The 19341-nt window shown below is 37.2% G+C and overlaps 1 protein-coding gene across 2 annotated transcripts; it reads left to right on the top strand.

Annotated features, from left to right (window-relative positions):
- The first annotated feature begins 5008 nt into the window (after window positions 1–5008).
- LOC136242434 (uncharacterized) lies at window positions 5009–19142 on the top strand. Of its 2 annotated transcripts, XM_066033855.1 has the most exons (22): window positions 5014–5399; window positions 5788–6304; window positions 6533–6570; window positions 6623–6662; window positions 6802–6920; window positions 7030–7098; window positions 7150–7203; window positions 7761–7808; window positions 11380–11436; window positions 13073–13195; window positions 13416–13604; window positions 13684–13791; window positions 13918–14115; window positions 14163–14341; window positions 14794–14965; window positions 15017–15181; window positions 17113–17216; window positions 17272–17317; window positions 17841–17930; window positions 17985–18130; window positions 18190–18376; window positions 18814–19142. In XM_066033855.1, exons 1-22 carry the CDS (start codon window positions 5094–5096, stop codon window positions 19063–19065), a joined length of 3207 nt encoding a protein of 1068 aa, XP_065889927.1. In that variant the 5' UTR covers window positions 5014–5093; the 3' UTR covers window positions 19066–19142. The 2 variants fall into 2 exon arrangements, with proteins under 2 accessions (XP_065889928.1, XP_065889927.1); XM_066033856.1 differs by lacking the exons at window positions 17841–17930; window positions 17985–18130; window positions 18190–18376; window positions 18814–19142 and adding an exon at window positions 17769–17819 and having other exon boundaries at window positions 5009–5399; window positions 17272–17389.
- The last annotated feature ends 199 nt before the right edge of the window (window positions 19143–19341 follow it).

Genomic DNA, 19341 nt, shown 5'->3' with positions numbered 1-19341 from the left:
AGTCATGGCAGGGAGTACGGAAGTAGTTTCCGTATATCCGTATTTAGTGCTAAAAATAGAATTCGGGATACTAAAAATAGTCTAAATAGCTGTATAATGTATACATAGTTGAGAGAGAAACCATTCAGAAGACAGAACTTTTCACAGCTTAATTTATGTCGCTGTTAAATGTTTAGCTATGTGCTAGTTTTAGCTATGTGTTGTCATGTTATGGTTTATTTCCTTGCCATGTTTTATTGTGCGTTTAGTCACATGTGTCCAAGGTATTTGCAATCATGTATTTGAACATCCTAATCGTGATGGTTTCGGCTGGTCCTCAGACCATACACACCTGAGATACATGGGGCAATAAAATCGTCAGTATCTCATGATAATCCTTGGCTATAACTATAGGCACAGCATGCAGACCCACTACTGAATTGAAACTGGACCAATATCCATGCACAAATGAAGAACTGAAAGTTGCTACTATATATAGCTTGAACATAATGGTCAGCCATTATAAGGTCAAATGAATTGATGATTGTGATATATAAATAGCTCCTTCAGTTGTCATCTTAGAGTCAATCCAACCATGTCTCTCATTTTGCACAGAAACCAATCGCAAACTGATAGTACATGTGCACATTATGGTGCAGCAATACATTTTGCTATAATATAGTAAATATACCTCTCACATGTTCAAAGAAATCTTCAGTCTTAAATTGCATGCATGCACTAGCTACTTATTTTTATGGACCTATATGCATGAGCATGCAGCCATGTTCTGATCAACTCAGTACAGCTAACTATTCAAACACACTCTTTAAACAGGCTGTATAGGACCAGGTGTTCATGCATTTATATGCATGTGCATGGGATCTTTAAACAGCTAAGTTCTGATCACTATCTATAAGGTCTGTAGGATAACTGGTTTTACAGACTGTTATACATATTAAGTGTGTTTGAAAAATTACAGAAATAGCTAGATATATAGCTAGTATCATGGCTGCCGGCTCACAGATCACGGCTCCATAAAAGGCTACAGGAAGTGACCTGAGTTGACTGAATAATTCCTTTGCATGCACATGCGAGAGATAGCAGAATTCAGCACTTGCGGTAGCTATAAACCTTAATTATACTCATAAATATGAGTATAGGGTCATTCCATACCAAATCAACAAAAAAAAACCCGGACCCCTTTCAATTTTCATGAAATTTGGCACAAACATGGCCCCTTTCAAGAAACTTTCTCACACCAAAATCTGGCTCATTTCATAGGTCTCCCTTTAAGTTATGACCACTCAAAGTTTCTGCTGAAAATTTTATTTTGCTTACATGCCTTCAATAAAATGGCCATAACTTTGCTTGTGATTGATATAGAAACATCTGGTTTAGATTTTTGAAATGCTTATTAAATTCACTTTCAGGTGATATATAATGTTTTATAATTGCTCAAAGGAAAAGGTCAAACCACAAAAATGTAGCTTTTTCCTTTGATCTTAATTTTCAAAAATATATATTCTTTGATTAAATTTATTTTTGGTTTACATGTTGCTTTAATACCCATCATTCACCACTGTGAGTTTAAAGTTGGGACCAATAGTAGATCATGAGTTATAAGTGTTAATGTGTAGCCTTGTAATCACTGCTGTTTGTATGGTATTTTTCAGTGTAATTTCCAATACCAATTGCAAGTTACCTTATATTAGTATGTCAAAAATCATTTTATGCATTAAAATAGTTAGGGTTTGTATTGACAAGGGCTCACTACACTGAAACCATACTAACAGAGCCACTTTTAAAGCTAAGAAAGTTGGAGCAATAATAAGGCTGCCTAATAAAAGAATCACTGATTATGTTTTTGCTGTAAGTTCAGTGTCCTATAAAATAGAGGTGGTCTTATTATAGAGGTAGCTATATTTATAAAGGATTTACTGTATAACTAATGATATTCCAATGTATTCTTTCAATTTTACTTACTGTACAATAATATTCGGCCACAGATTATGATGATAGTTTCCAATCTTATACGCATGTATAATGGATGCAAACGACAGTTATTCATACATATGTACACGTAAAGTGGAATCGAAATGTCATGTCTTAGTGATATCCAAAGCTTCTTGGTCTTAATACCTAGATAGCTGCTTTGTATAGTTGCATTAGAGTAGAAATATTCTATTTTAAGCTGGCCTTTATAAAATGGTGGCCTTTAAGGTAGCTGCTAAGATATGTTACACTGTATATCACTCTGAATCATACTCTGAAAGTGAATGCCTACTACTGCATGGCCACTTTAAAGGCCACCTTTATATGTTTGAACCTATAAATAATACCTTTGCTGGAAAAATGTACACTTCTAAAACCACAATGCATTGTCTTACTCGTCAAATTAAAAATTTGATGGAATAGAGTGGAAAGTGGCCACCTGTATAGAAAGGCCACCACTCCAATAAGGCCAATTTTAAATTGTTACTGTACACTTATGCAAATGTATTAAGCAGCTACCTGCACATTAAGGCCCATAAATTTTGGCCCTAAGGTAACTGGCTTAAACTCCATACATCAACTGTATCATGATAAAAATAGCAATGTAGCTCATAATTTGATTCTATAATTGAGAATCATAGAATCATAGAAACGTTTCATAGAAATTACATTATACAAAGGTTCACTACAGCAATTGCACACTGATGCATATCTATAGCTTTAAGTGAAATACATCAACAATCGATTAAAGAAAGGGTCAAGGCAACTAACTTCAAAGTTAAATCAAAGTGTATAGTAAACATTGAGACTGAAACTGGTGTATATTGCATGACAGTCTCTACAATCATTCACATGGAAACTTGATACATTGATATCAGTACACAATTGAATTTTTGAAGGTATAAGTTGAAAAGACTGTTAATACTACATCAGTCGTTCATTACTACTTGTTAGAAAAGCTCTAGTAGATTACAATATTGAAACATTCATGCCTGTGTGACTGCAACTACATAACATTGTTTTATTTGTAAGTGTTTCAAATTACAGTGGAACTTGTCTTAGCAGCCACCTGTAATGAAAGGCCACCTTTCTATTAAGGGCCAACTTTAAATTGTTCAAGTAAGAGATTTGTACACAATGACATCAAACTATATAAATAGCCACCTACATTATTAAGGCCAAAAAAAATTGGCCTTACTGGCTTAGACAGTTTCCACTATAGCTACATTTGTGTATCAAAATACATACTTGCATATCAACAATCAGCATTAAATGCTAACAGTAGCAGTAGCGGTTACTGTAGCTAGTGAAAATGTCATCAAGTTCAATATTTCACTACTATACAATAGACTTGGTGTCATAATCAGAAACAATATATACAAGCTTGATAAGGGGTAAATTACTTGAGTATATGTATTTAATTACAAGCTTTTACTGGGTTTTCTTACAAAACATAAACAAATTAACTTTACTTACAAACCAACAATGTATAAAATAATTGTGACGTACTATTATATAAAGTTACTTGCAATTGGTATTGTATCTTAGCGTATTTGAACCATACAAACAGCAGTGATTACAAGGCTACACATTAACACTTATAACTCATGATCTACTATTGGTCCCAACTTTAAACTCACAGTGATGAATGGTAGGTATTAGAGCAACATGTAAACCAAAAATACATTTAATTAAAGAATATATATTTTAGAAAATTAAGATCAAAGGAAAAGGCTACATTTTTGTGGTTTGACCTTTTCCTTTGAGCAATTATAAAACATTTTATATCACCTGAAAGTGAATTTAATAAGCATTTCAAAACTCTAAACCAGATGTTTCTACATCAATCACAAGCAAAGTTATGGCCATTTTATTGAAGACATGTAAGCAATATAAAATTTTCAGCAGAAACTTTAAGTGGTCATAACTTAAAGGGAGACCTACGAAATGAGCCAAATTTTGGTGTGAGAAAGTTTCTTGAAATAGTCCATGTTTGTGCCAAATTTCACGAAAATCAAAAGGGGTCCGGATTTTTTTTTGTTGATTTGGTATGGAATGACCCTATAGCTAGTTATAGCCAACATATAGATAGTCAATACACTGAGCTAGCTAGCTACATCTATTTTGAAGTGCTTTGAGTGCATGCACTTTTTGATTTGATTTTTCAGAACTTGCTGGCATACACAGTACAGCCATTTCTTTCTTACTGGAGAAAACAAACAAAGGTATACAGGTAGCTGTATTTTATATAATAGTAATTAATTATACATTTACAAAATGAAACATCAAACATAATTATACTAAAAGTACAACTACTAATGAGCTATCATAGCAATAGATATATAGCTAGTGAAAATTAAATGACACAGCATGCTTTTCTACCATTCTTGGAGCAATTATCAAAATTTGTACCAAAATAATTTACATATGAACATGGTGTCTCATTGTAGGCCCGACTGTCTCATAATTCCAATTTGCATGTTATACAATTTCATGAGCATCAACATTTCTGCAGCATTAAACAAATATATTGTGTTTTCTAGCTATTTCTCGCTATTTCTAGTGCTTCTGCAGCCACAACAGTGGTCAATTATTGACCAAAACTTCTGGTCAATAATTGAACTATGATATAATATGCCCCTGGACGTTTGGTTGCAGTGATTGTCAATTATTATTTCATCCACAGCTTCAACACGCCTCAGCATCATAGAGGCAGCTAAATTGTTCAAATTTGACTTCACCACTCATGTTCAATATAATATAAGTGCATGAAACCGGCCCTGCACCATAGCTACATGCAACATGCAACCTTGTATTGCCATAGCTATATAAGATGGACTGGAGTTACTTAGCTAGCTACATGATCAATTTAATATCATGTGTACACTTGACTTAGAGGTATCTATACATTTTAATGAGAAGGCCTCACCATAAGGGCAATGGCAATTCACAAATACGCACCATATTTGGCAAACCCAATGATCTATTTTAAGTAACTGAAAGCTATTTTTAGCGAAAGTCATAGAGGGCACTTCACAGGTTACTGGGCACGTGCGAGTATATACGTGCAAAAAAAGTCTTGTGCGCGCAGCAAACCAGAGCAAACCGAACACGACCAGAAGATGGCTGAGGAGGAAAAATTATCAGACCCGGTAGAGTATTTGAAACAAACCAAAGAAAGATGTCCTGATGTTGTATACATCTTCACGACAAGACAAGCGAAGCTGTTATCGCAAACCGGAAACGAGTCCTATGACCCTAAGGACGTAAACCAGGAGTTCCTGAGCGACTACAATGCTTGGGCAAGCATGAAGCAGCGAGTGGACCAGAGCAGGCAGAGCTTGAGGCGAGACATGTTGACTCCACACAACGTTAACGAGCCAATTGCTGCAGAAGATTTCTTGAAGCAAACGGAAGTGCTGAACGAGGTATGCAACATGCCTGTAGGTAGGGAAAACACATTAGAACATTATCCTGGAAGTAATCCAAGGGCTTGGCTATGCGAGACTGACCAATAAAAAAATGCATTGCACAGATTTCTGGTTGAAACAGAATCCCATGATAATGCTGTTTGTACTAGTGATTAACAAGATTCATTTATTGTGGGTGTACAGGGTTATTTGTACCAAAAGTACAAGTACTTGTAGTGTTTCCATATACCCTACTTGATAATAGAATTATTTGCAATGGCCTCAGCATCCATGTAGCTGTACATGTTACAAATACAGTATTCTATTGGTGTTTTTAGACAACATCCTTATGTGTTCTGAGCCACAATGTAGATGGAAGTTTTAATGTGCTTTTTGCTTTTGCTAGGTTGAAGAGAGATTAAAGAAGATTGTAGATTTACGGTTGAAAACTACTGAGGATAAGCATGGTGAAGTTAGGTTACCAAGAGTGGTACGTCTTTGTCGCAAATTCAACTTCTCAAAGAACGAGACTGAGATTATACTGTTTACATTAACCATGCAAGCTGGCATTGAGCGGGAAGACAGATATGGTGGCTACGGTATAGATCCCATCTCCTTGTGCTCCTTCTTGGATATACCATTGCAAGAAGTCCTTGACTTCTTGGATCAAGAGCGCTTACACATGCAGCAGGGCTTCTTCCCCGATGTCCAGCACAGTTACATCTTGTCATCAACCTTAAGTTATGATACCGATGTGTGCAAGGCATTAATGGGGGCGGATTTGAAACAAAACGATTTCTTGAAGATTGAGCAGACCCACTTGGCAGATGTGATCGCTGAGGAGCCAGAACATCAACACCTTCGGGACCAAACAATTGATGATAAGTCCAAGAAACCTGAAGAAGGGGATGCAACTGGAGAAGGTTGGTAGTTAATTGTTTAGTTTTCCTGCTTGTTAGCTACCTAAGATTTTACATACTTGTTAGTAGCTTACCTTGAATACTTACTGGGAGTTGTCCAGAATCAGACTAAAAAAATGCTTTGTGGTGTCTTTCTAGGTGCTAATGTGTACTTATAGACGTGTCCATTCTATAGTTGATTTAATTACAACAGAGTACTTTGTATATAGTACTTGTTTCATTCTCTTGTAGTCAGATTGCTCAGTCCCCAGCAGTCACTGGAAACTGAAGTGAGTTGTCATGGTAGGCGTGGCTACTAGATGCTATGTATTGTCAACATAGGACCCTAATCTAGCAAGTCAAGAGGGTGAAGCTGAAGATGGTAAGCTTCATGTATTTTTCGTAAATCAATAACCATCTATGGCATATAGTGTAACATAAGGCTATTTGTATAGTGTAGGTAGTTTCAGTGACTTTGTAATAAAAGATCAACAGTTTCATTTTCACTTGCTGTTCTGTAGAAAAGGAAGAAAAGAAGAAGGAGGAAGATATTCAGGATTTAGACCAGCTATTGAGGTCAGAGAGACTGAAGGAACAAGAGAGAAAAGATGTGGCTGAACCAGAAGAAGAAGAAGCACAGGTCCTTGAATTGTCTTGGTGGCCACATAGTATGGTCTCCTTAACATACTCTCTGTTGTATAGACTCTGTTCTGTGAGTTGTAACATTTAGTGTGATTTTTGTTATTTAGGAAGAAACAGATCCGGACAAACTGAAACCTTACAAGAAGGACTTGGAATATCTTGACGATCATTTTCAGGTTGGTGTGACATGAGATAGATGTCCTTTATCCCAGACATGCTTCCTGTAGTATGTTTGTTATGTGATGAAAGTCAAACAGTATGAAGTGAGGATGGAGATGGAGGTAAGTATGAGTGTGCCACATAATGTGTAGAAAATAAACATTAAATTTTATCCTTCTGTACCCTTACAATTATGTAATTATCCTATGCTAATGGATAGTGATGTCTAAATGCGTATCGTTGTGTTGGAGGATAGTGCATCTTGTTTAATGTACCTGGTCCTGACTTGTGCAATAAAAATGGCGGTACAATAATTTTTGAATACACGAGTCACAGAATTGTGAATGTCTGGTGGTTTGTGTAGTATTTTTGGCTTGTTTACCTGTTTTCCAGGCTGTTTACAATGCAATGGCTGCATTGTGTTGGACAATAATCAATTGTACACACTTTTAGGTTTTTTTATGTACACAATACATGCAGTATATTGTGACTGTACAGTTGTTACACACAGAAAAGTAACTAGAAATAGGCCAACTATTTAATCCCACTTTGTGTGGTAAACTGAAGTCTCCAAATAAGTTTTGAATTAACAGAAACCTTTAAGATAAGTTGGATAAGATCTAAGCATCATAAAGTAGTGCTGATATTTTACTGATGGAATATATTGGTTTTATCATAGCAACAATATGATGATGGCCGCAGAGATGCTCGCTACATGAGACAAAAGGTACTGATGTGTTGTTACTTGTCTGAGGTTCCTAGATTGCATAATAATGGAGTAGGGAACAGCTCACACTCAAACCTTACAACCCTTTCACACTACCCTCTAACCCGGGTAGAGCACGGCATGGCTTGAAACAAATTGTAGTGTGAATCAATAGAGCCATGCCGAACCAAGTCTAGCACGGCACGACAAGGAGAGGTGGGTTGGCCTGGGATAGCGTACAGTGTGAATGCATTCCGAGCTGGCCAACTCAGGTTAAAAATATAAATTGCTTCTGTTGGTCACACAGCGAGTATATTCTATGCTCTAAAACCGTTCTTCAAAATGGCTACGATGTATCGTAGTTCTGGTAGATTTTGTGACAGTTATGCTCGAATGACATGTTAATATTCCTGGCGAAAGGAGCACCCAATATCTTAAACATAGCGTCTATAACATTGTACGACTTATTTCAGCTGGTTCTACACTTCTTCACTACAATTCTAGTGCCCTTTTATTAAGCACCTAAATAATCAAAAGCTCGTGCACTTGTCTTAGCTAATTTTTATTCGGTACTCGCACTATCAAGCTCGTGTCAGATGCAGTAGTGTGAACAAGTGCCAACCCGAGTTCCGCAACCCGAGTTGAAGACACTCTGGCTAACCCGGGATAGTGTGAACGCAACACAATCAACTGTAGACAAAATAGTCAAACAATTTATTCCTCAATAAAGGAGGTGAAACATCAATTTTCAAATATCAACAAGTCTTCTGTTTACTTGAAGGTATAACAATATTTTACTGATTGGAGTAGGAGAGTTTTAGCACAGTGATTTTGTAAGGATTATATTGAGAGTTGGACACTCTTTATTATAATGTTCTCTTGCTTGTACTTTTATGCATACAGTACCAGGGTCAGGTCATTGAGATCATTTAGGTCACATTTTGTCCTCGGTCTCATATGATTTATAGAATATCTACCTGTATCCATCCAGAGTGATAATAATTTAACAAGTTTGATTGTACTAGTTGAAATGCAAGTACACATACTAAAAACTTACTATATACAGTGAAACCTCGTTAATAGGGCCACTGATGGGACCCATGATAAGTGGCCCTATTACTGAGGTGGTCCTATTACCGAAAACCTCATTAATGTGGCCATAAAACAAAGTAGCCTTATTATCGAGGTTTTCAACAAACCCAACCAGCCACTGCCTAGCTGTATCAGCAATATTTACAACAAAAAAATTTGCACTATGTAGAGTTTATCACAGAGAAAGGTAGGAATATACACTGTACTAATTATTCCAGTATTACCTGAGACATAATGGTTAGAAAAGTATACTGCCAGAATAATGGGTACAGCTTTCAGTAGTGAAAATATGCAGGGACCTTTGCAGTGGTACCTAGACTGCCTGCTCATTTAGCTCTTTACTGAGGGAACATTGTATTAGTTTACCAGTTGGGTCCTGTAATATGTGGCCACTGGCCTTAATATTGAGGTGGTCCTATTAATGAAAATTTATTACATGTAATATAATGGAAAATATATTTAGACTTGCTGGACCTGGCCACTATAATGAGGTGGCCTCATTACTGAGGTGGCCACTAAGTAAGGTTTCACTGTATGAAATAACACCCACTTACAGTGTGTATGTTGCTGTGTGTAAGTGTATAGCATATGTGGAGCCACGCCCACCTATTGGGATGGTATGTTACTGTCTGTTGGCATTCATGGAGGCAGCCACGCTTATTTGCTGGAGTTTGTGTGGGTGCCTTGGAAAGGATTATCTGCAAGAGGAAATATTAAATAAGCCACTACCAAAACAGACAATGGCAACCGATTAGTGTACATGGCTCCACATTGTAGTATGATATATATATATGCAGTGAGGAGTACGTTGTCATGCCAAAAAATTAAACTATGTGCTCATTATCTATACATGCTTAACACTTGATGCACATATATTCCAATTAAACCAGGTCCCATGCAATACACTATTCGGGTCAGTTGATCAACCAGGTCAAGAGTACTGACCCACTTTCAAATAATACAAACTCTGAGTATCACTTTTATATCCACACTTCATCTGATAAGGCTATTAGTGTGCATCATTAGTTTTATGTGACTTTGAAGGTGATCCCCGGGATTCGGATAACTAGATCCTCTGTAATTTTGTTTGTTTGCAAGCTGTACATTTTATTGACAACCAGTAGAGGTAGTTACTACTAGTTGAGAGTCGAATCCTTTGTGTCCAGGGGCGTACCTACCATGTAGGCAGGTGAGGCAGCTGCCTCACCAAATATTAGTAATTGAAGTGAGAAGCTGGTAGTGGACTTTTTTATACTTGAAACTTAATGTTACAACAATTTATGGTACTAGGGAACTTACCATGGAAATTAATACGAATCCATCCATAGCAGATTACCCTCGGTACTGCTTCGTTACAAACAACAGTTGGTACCTATTAGAATTTTTTTGAATGGTTAGGCGATTCTTTTTTATTGCTAAAAAATGGATCATCAGAGTGAGGAGTCACAAGTGACCATAAGCGTAGTAACCGGGGGGGGCTGGGGCCCTCTTTGTGATTTTATGATTGTAAATTCAAAAAAGATCGAGATACTCTAATAGAGCAGTCAGTTACTCTAATAAAGCAGTCACAGAATTCAGAGAAGCAGTGTATACATAGCAAACTATGAAGTTGTGAATAAGGATTTTATGTGCTTTATCAGTGATACAAATTATTATTTAGTGGAGGGCAGCCATTCTTAGTAGGTGTTGACCTTTTTTTGCTCTTCAACACTAAACTAGATCCCCCTATCTAAAAATGTCTTGCTATACGCCTATGGTCACAACAACCGAAAAAGAAGTGCCAAATTACCATTCTACATTTATGGGGTGAGTTTAGTTAATGCTAGGTATTAATCTTATTATAATCAATTCCAAAGTATTCTATTATAAGCATAATAGGCTAGTAACTAACTAATCTAGAGAATAGCTTTGCCTTATAGATTAAGTAATGCCCTTTATGCTTGTATGGTCTGCTGCTCATTCTTCTCAGCCTGAGTCTACACCTGAGCTTGAACCAAGTGCTTCTTTGACAGTTCAAAACTCCAAAGAACATGCACTTACAGAAGGTATATATAAGCTATTGTACATTCAGCTATTGTACATAATAATTGTATTAATTTTCATTGTATTAATTTTCCAGTGCACATTCTTTACAATAATTATTTCCATAGTATGATTAAAATTTCCCCCAGATTCAAACTCGAAACACCTAATTTTCAAAAATTTCCTGGGGGGGCATGCCCCCAGACCCCCTAGAAGGCGAAATTTCGCAGAGTGTGCTTCACACACTTTGCGGTCACTTCTACTGTCCTTAACAAAATCCTAGATCTGCCCCTGAAGTCTGCCTCACCTATTTAAATTTTCTGGTTACGCCCCTGGTGTCTCATACTTCTCTGTCTGTGTTCATTTTATTTTGATATTGATCACACATCTTGAGATGATAGCAGAAAAACTGTTTGTAGTATATCATTTTGTGTAAGATAAAATGTACAGGATAATCATGTTGTACTTGTTCTTTCAGAGAGAAGCTGAATCCAAGTGCAAAGTTCAGCAAAAGAAATGTGAAAAGAGATTATCGGTAAGTGCTTCACAGTGACTGGTATAAATCAGTAGTCATAATTGTACAGTAAGTACCTGGACATGAAAGGAAAGTTTGTATAACAGGTATATGTGACTGGATCTGCAATTAGAATCTAATATGTTAGTTCATTTTTTGAATTCCATTTTATTACATTGTCTTTATCTAGATAGCCAACTGAATGTTCATCAAAGTTTCAACTCTAGAAGCCTTGAACTTTTGAAGATACAACACTACAAAGTGGCAACAACAGAAAAATCAATTGTACAGTGACAGTACAGAAAATAAACTATAGGCACTTAATTAAACGATCATAACTTACGAATGCAGTCCTCTACTGAAATGCATCTTACACCATCAAATTCTCCATGAACAGACAAATCCATTGCTGGGTAAGTTTTGTCTTCCAGGCCTTTCCTACGACCAGGGAAAAGGTGAACATGTGAGAAAAAAACGATAGTGAACTGCTCATCCAACACGAGGCAGACTAACGCTCATACCTTCCATTTCCTTGGGAATACTGACACGAAACAAACATATCTGAACTCTTGTGTTGGAGATCACAATGTTACCAAGATTTTAGCTGTTATCACCTTCCTTCACTGTGAAACAAGCGCTCAAAAATTTCTAGACTTTTTTTCAATTTCGTAAATATGCATTCTACTGTAAAATTAGGTTTGCGCTAACATATTGGATTCTTGCAGATCCGGTCACATATACATGTCTTGTGTTCGTATAGTTACAGCATTACAGAGGCCTTGCCTTGTGGTAGGAACACTTGGTTGCTTGTGATTACTGTACACGTAGCCAGCAGCACAGTGCAATAATAACCTGTTAATCCGCAAACCTGTAGAGAAATTTTGGGGAATGCGTGTTTACACAATATGGCCATGCATGGTGACACTAGGTGGGGTAACTTAATTCTTACAGCCTACAAATATACATCGATTAAAACTTTAAAAGTCTGTTCACTGGGCTGTAACTACATGGGCTTATTTGTTATGAAGTGATGAACAGTGACGAGTTGCGTCTCCATGTTTCAAAATTCTTGCCATGTGTTTAATTTCGATTGTAGGTTAACTCACGTGAGTCATATATGGTCTGATAGAAAATTTAATGGTGAATTGAATAGAAGTTGTTACAAGGTGATACCATCGAGTTATCAACCATTTTATGATGGCATGTAAAGGGTTTGCGTGTTTTCTTACCGAAAAGTTATTTTCACAACTAGTTTTGGCCTCACCATTTAGCATTAGGGTAAAACCCTTGGTATCATTTTAATCCTTGTTACATCAGCACTTGTGCTGTAAAGCCTTAATAAATTTAAAAAATTTTAATTTATAAAATCACAAGTAGAATGACGTAAATTGCGTAGCCATAGGATGGACGCTTCAAAAGTTACAGCGCTTTGTGTAAAGCATGCATATTTCTTAAGTTTTAAATCCAGTTTGCTGGATTGTGCAGGTTTAAGGGTTAAATAATGGTGATAGTGGTTCAAGTAAGTTATAAGCTTTGCAAATCTAGCCAAACACTTGTTTAATTTCACTCTGGTTTGAAAGTACTTTACAGTTACTGATGACAGAATTGATGTGTTAATATATGAAGCCATATCATATGGTGCAATTGTTGTTTACAGATCACACGTCAGTCCACCAGCTGGGTACCTCGACTAGAGAGGATGGTCCAGTCTCGTAATTTGACAACTTTTGAAAAGAACATCATTTTGCTTCTCATTGGAGCTGTCATTCAACCAAACAAGGTTAGTTACAACATCCAATAGACCACTTGCTAAGTTGCTATAGAGATAAATAAAGCCACTTTTTGAATTTTAGTATATACATGATCATAATCTACAGTAGTGAAAGGAAGTTCTCTTATTTGTGTTAACTAGATTCATAGTTAGGTAGTAAAAATGTTTTACCATTAGAAATTCCTCAAATTTTAGTGACCATATTTATCTTGTATATGCTGTTCTTCAGTTTCAGTCCTATGAAGTTCGAGTGTCAGCTCAGGGGACTTCAGTTGGTGAACTGCTTCGTCTTTTCTGTACTGACCTAGAAGAGGAGATTGCTCATCGCAAGTATTTCTACAAGTCAGCTACACTAGTGAGGGAGGGAATGATCATTGTACACAACTCTGGTCTCACTGGTGACACCAATAATGCTACAGTAAGTGAGCTGTAGTGATTGCCTGTTGTTTGAGATTAACCTCTCATAATCTATTGTGACATACCATTGTTCATGACAGGTTGAAATAGATCGTCGTATGCTTGACTTCTGTGTTGGACTGGACACAGAGTTCTCAGAAGTGGTGGAAGGATCACACTTGTACTTCCCTAAGACCAAGTTTGAACAGGTACACATATCTGCATGTTTACTTATATTGCAACACAAACCAAAACAACTTTTTATTTGTGCTAACCAATCTCATGTGTATGTAGCACCCCTACAGAACTTGTGAATATTCTAATTTGCTCTTAAGGTTATACTGAGCAAAGACCAAAAGCAGTTAATTTATAACACAGTCAGCAACTTTGAGGCCTACAAGCGGTGTCGTAAGAAGTTGGGGTTGGATGATGCGATCACTTATGGTGCAGGAATGGTGTTGTTGTTCCATGGACCACCTGGTACTGGCAAAACTATGATGGCTAATGCTCTGGCCAACAAGCTCAGTAAAAAGGTATAGATTTCTTACTGCACTCTTTGTATAGCTTAATCTTGTTTTAGGTTTTGTTAATAAACTTTCCATCTCTTGGTGGAATGGCAGCTGGAGAGAATTTCAAGTTCATTTTCAGAGAGGCTAAGATCAATGATGCAATCTTGTTCTTTGATGAGTGTGAGGCCATCTTTGAAACAAGAGAACATGGAGGACACAATGTGAACTTGTTGTTGACTGAAATTGAAAGGTGAGGAAAGCAGCGTGTGTGTGTGTGGTAGAGATGCAACAATGTATCGATATATCGCGTATTGTATCGTATTAGGACAATATCGCTGTATCGATACAAAGTCAAACCATATCGATATATCGCGTATCATGATATATCGACATATCGTGATATATCGACATATCGTGGCTTGTTAACATGGCTGACAATCAAATTATTGTACATTGTGGTTAAACTGAATAGTATGTAATGCTTCTCAAAGTAAATTTAGCTCACTTATTTCTTTAAAAAAACAAAACAACATTAAAAAACAACATAGACCATTGCTTAGACTACGCTTTGTATCACGCAATATGTCGCTGTATCGTGATACACCAGAGGCAATATATCGATACGTCTACACACTGTATCGTTGCAACTCTAGTGTGTGGTGTCTGCAACTTGTACTAGATTGGTATATTTATTTTATGCAGACATGATGGTCTAATCATTATGGCCACTAATCGTCCCTTTGATCTGGATGAAGCCATGCATCGTCGTATCACCATAGCATTAGAATTCCGTCAGCCAGACCACTTGTTGAGGAAGGCAATATGGGAATCTCATATCCCAGCTGAAATGAAAATGGCCGAAGATGTCGATCTTGTGAGGCTCCATCCATCAGATCTATCATCTTAATACATTATATTTCCTTAGCATGCATTGTCATTACGGTATGAACTAACAGGAGGCTTTATTAAGAATGCTATTCTGTCAGCCCTAAGTATTGCAGTATCACGTGATGGAGAAACTCCTCTAATCACACAAGATGATTTGTTGAAGGGAGCTAGTCTACAACTAAGAGGAAGACTACGTATGAAGGTATGTATGTGCATATTCAAATTCTTAACCAAGCATGCATCCTGCAGCCTGTACTCCATGGCTGGCTATAGGCTAGCTGTGGGGCATATACTTGTGTACTTGCCTGCAAGTGTTAATTCTTTTTTACACCCATTTTAGCATTTGAGCTATGCTAAAATAATCTTTTGTTACTGTTTGTGTGTGAAACGAAAGCTTCGTACTGTTTTAAACATTTGTACAGGTAAGTTTTGCTCATGTGTAGCCTCTTTGTAGCAGGGCCAGAGCCCACGGTCCGGCCGGTCCGGCATTGGCCGGACCACTTTTCAACTACTTGAATTTGAAAAAAGATCGAGATACTCTAATAGAGCAGTCATCATAATATACTCTAATAGAACAGTCATCGCAATACTCTAATAGAGCATGTGGTATAGAAAATAGCCACTGTTCTACTTGGGCTAAGCCATGTTAATTGTGCTCAAATCACCCAAAAGTTCCAGTGAGTCATCTGCATTGCACTGCATTGGGCAAATTGATCATGCATGTGAGCATGTCGTGCATGCATGTGAGCATGTCGTGCATGCATTAGAAATTACAAGCCCAATGACTTTTGTATTTTTAAAAAAACTAAGCTTTCACTAAACTTTGAAAGTAAAATTAGCTATTAATTGGTACTGTAGTACAAAATTATCAGGATATATCCTTAAGGTTACGGTATAGTCACGGGCAATCATTCAAAATTTTGAATGCCTATTGATACTTTTTGAGAAGCCCATAAAACCAGTCTAGCAGTGTGAAAAGTTTTAAATGAAGGTGAAGCTCTTCATATTTAATGTTTTATGTAGTTTGAGGCAGGTGGAACACTACAATATGTTGTAGTAACACAAGTAAGCCAGCCCGTACATCGCTCAGCTGTCACTACCATGCTTTTCCGCCGCCAAATACAGCAAAAGCTGTAGGCTCTATTGGCTTTTCTGGGGCATAGTGATACTGTATATTAAATTTATTAAGTCCTGTGGAAGCGTTTTTGGCGTGTTTCTCCCCAGTGACTCAGATACAAGCCTTCAAAGAGCTTGTTTCACTCGAAAAAAACTACTAAAAGTTCAATAAAACGTCTATACTACCAGTAACTTAAAAAATCGCTTCCACAGGACCTAGATATTTTAGTTGTTTAGCCACTTGTGTTGAAATTATAAGGATTCAGTAATCTGTTAGTCTGGTTTTTGGCGGCGCGTTTTTATAAAACATCGCTCTATTGTAGACCACACATCCAAGGACAGTCATTGTTCTGTAGTAAAAACAAACAAGCACAATTAGTTATATTGCTAACACAACACAGTTGTTGAAATTATTTATCCCTGCTTGGTTTAAAGCAGATTTTGTAATTTGTTCTGCCCACGCATTTAAAACTATTCCGTAACCTTAATGTTAACAAAAAGGAGAAAGAGGTTTTGCAAGTAAAATAGCTTCCAGATGCCATTTCAGAGCATCTATTTTCAAAAATTTTCCTGGGGGAGCATGCCCCCATATCCCCCTAACTTGGCATGCAGTGTGTGCTTAGCACATGCAGTTGAGTATCACATGCATGATCTAAAAATCACATAAGATCAATAAGAAGTACTCCATTGCAGTCCAGCCATGGATGGCCCGACCATTCAAACCCTCTGGGCTCCGGCTCTGCTTTGTAGTACAGCTGTGAACCTGAAAAGGTTGTAAGTACTTTTGCAGCAGGGTTTAGTAATGGCTTACGTACTGATACAACTACATTACTGGCCTACAACAACCAATTACAAAGCCAGTCCCTAAACAGCAAAGGACAGTCTAGAAAGCTTTGACCAGAGAATGTGTCTATGAAAACATAGTAAAGCAGCTAAAGAGACACTTGTATATTGCTGTAGATGTGTTGTTCCTTGTACATGTATTTCAGTTAGTAATGGTTCACTTTGTACTTGTAGGACTTCCATCGTCGTGTGGTTCCTGCTGGTGGACTGGATGAGGTGGTAGTAGAGGAGAAGTTGATGAAACAACTAAAGGAAATCGTTCAGTTTGAGAAGGCTCGGTATGTTACTATGATAAAATGTTACATGTATGATGTTCATGTATCACTTGTACAGTTCAATACTGTTTGGACAATGGGGATTTGGTAAGAGGATGACTGAGGTATGTACGCAATGTGTAACTAACATGATCTTATTGTACCTCCTTTATCATTGTAAATGTAATGTTCAAGCACAGCGGCGGAGGAAGTAGTTGATATGAGGGGGGGCTCCGCTGGGCTGACCCAGACTTATTTCTATAGTTTGGTAAGGTGAGACCAAAAAAAAAAAAAAAAAAAAAAAAAAGGTCACAACCAACTGACAAGAGTTTTCCACCTCACCAGCTACCATTTCTAGCTGATAAACTACATAAAATTCCTTACATAGCTCGCTACACACTGACTACTTTATTAGAGTGACTGCTCTATTAGAGTATCTCGATCTTTATCACGGTCTTCAAGAAAGATAATTTCGGTGTGATATCATTCTGAGGGGGGGCTAAGCCCCCCCTCAGCAGACCGAAGGGGGGCTTTAGCCCCCTAGCCCCCCCCCTTTCCGCCGCCTATGTTCAAGCATGCGACTGGTTGTGGTATAACTGTATACAAATGTAATGGATTAACATAATATACAGCGACACATTTCTCTAGGGACTTACAGTTCTACTCCATGGTGCACCTGGTACTGGGAAGACACTGGCAGCTGAAGCCATAGGCTATGAAGTAGGAAAGCCATTAAAGGTATAGCAGATATGATAGTCCAGGTTGTTAATCCAGTACACACTACCATATAAGGTGATCAACTGTGGTGAACTGTTGAGCAAGTGGGTCGGTGAGAGTACTAAGAATATTGACAGTATCTTTGAGGAGGCACGTGGAACTGATGCCATCCTTGTGTTTGATGAAGCAGAAGGATTGTTTGGAACTAGAACTGACATGAGGTAAGAAGGTCATGTGATCTCAAAACTATTCATATTTACAATGGTATGTATTTCTCTAGCACTTCAACTGATCGCTATGCTAATGTTGATGTTGGTGTGTTACTCTATCACATTGAACGATTCCCAGGAATTGTCATCCTCACCACTAACCTCATTGATAACATTGACAAGGCATTCTTCAGGAGACTTAAATTTGTGTTGTTGTTTGAAGTTCCACCTCGTGCACTGAGAGAGAGGCTATGGAAGGTATATTTATTTTCTCCTTTGCAATTTAGATTTGCGATATATCAAGATATGTGTTAGTGTAAAATATTTACATGTAGTGGTTGCAGGCGTGCAACAAACAAGTGTATATTATCCGATTTTTGCACATCATAGCTTGCTTCTACTCAATCATTTTTACAGTGAAAATTCCTTATAGTGGGACACCTTTTTGAGCTAAATTGTCCTGATCATCTCTGAGATACATGTCTTCAAAATTCATCTTGTACTTATCTTTATGTTGTTCTTTTTGCAATGACACTGAGGAAAAGCTTTTGCATGTTTATTATTAGCCCACTATATCTAAAAATCGCTAGTGTGAATTTTTGTTTCTCATATTTTACAGGTATATGTATGTAGTAATTGCAGTCAATATTTTTGTTTATAAGATATGCTATATAGACATATTTTCAACTGTCTAGTTGATATTACCACCTGAAGCTCCAGTAGCTGATGATATTGATTTTACCCGACTGGCTACTTATGAGGTTACTGGTGGTAGTGTTAAGAGTGCTGTGTTCAGGGCAGCATCCAGAGCTGCTCTAAGGGAGGAAGACAAGAGAACTATCAACCATAATGACCTTGAGTCAGCCATTGAGGAAGAAATTAACAAGAATTCATCACGGACTGGTTTTAGGAGACAAGATTCTGACGCCTCTAGAATGTACAATTAGAGAACGCGTTCTATATAACATTTAGGCATGATTTTATTGTGTTATATTACTTGATTAAAATTTGTGTTTCATGATGACTTGATCGTATTATCTATCACATGGTTGTCTGCTATAGTACTGAATATACAGATCAAGTACTAATGGAAACTGGTGAAGATTATGCTACTGTATGGCCATGCACAGTCAAATAGTGGTATTGCTGTGGTTGTGTTATTTCATTGTCACAATCACTAGTTTTACCTCACAAACAGAATATCCTCTAAAATTAAACATCAA

The sequence above is a fragment of the Dysidea avara genome, chromosome 13, assembly GCF_963678975.1.
Source record: "Dysidea avara chromosome 13, odDysAvar1.4, whole genome shotgun sequence".
Taxonomy (NCBI): domain Eukaryota; kingdom Metazoa; phylum Porifera; class Demospongiae; order Dictyoceratida; family Dysideidae; genus Dysidea; species Dysidea avara.
The sequence above is the reverse complement of the archived record's forward strand: the minus strand, read 5'-3'. Positions and strand labels throughout refer to the sequence as shown.

Bases quoted from the DNA above. Each gene is read 5' to 3' on its own strand.
- LOC136242434 (XM_066033855.1), top strand. From the start codon at position 5,094: ATGGCTGAGGAGGAAAAATTATCAGACCCGGTAGAGTATTTGAAACAA. The intron at 5,400-5,787 runs GTATGCAACATG...TGCTTTTGCTAG, and splicing joins AAACGGAAGTGCTGAACGAG to GTTGAAGAGAGATTAAAGAA. The intron at 17,931-17,984 runs GTATAGCAGATA...CTACCATATAAG, and splicing joins AAGTAGGAAAGCCATTAAAG to GTGATCAACTGTGGTGAACT.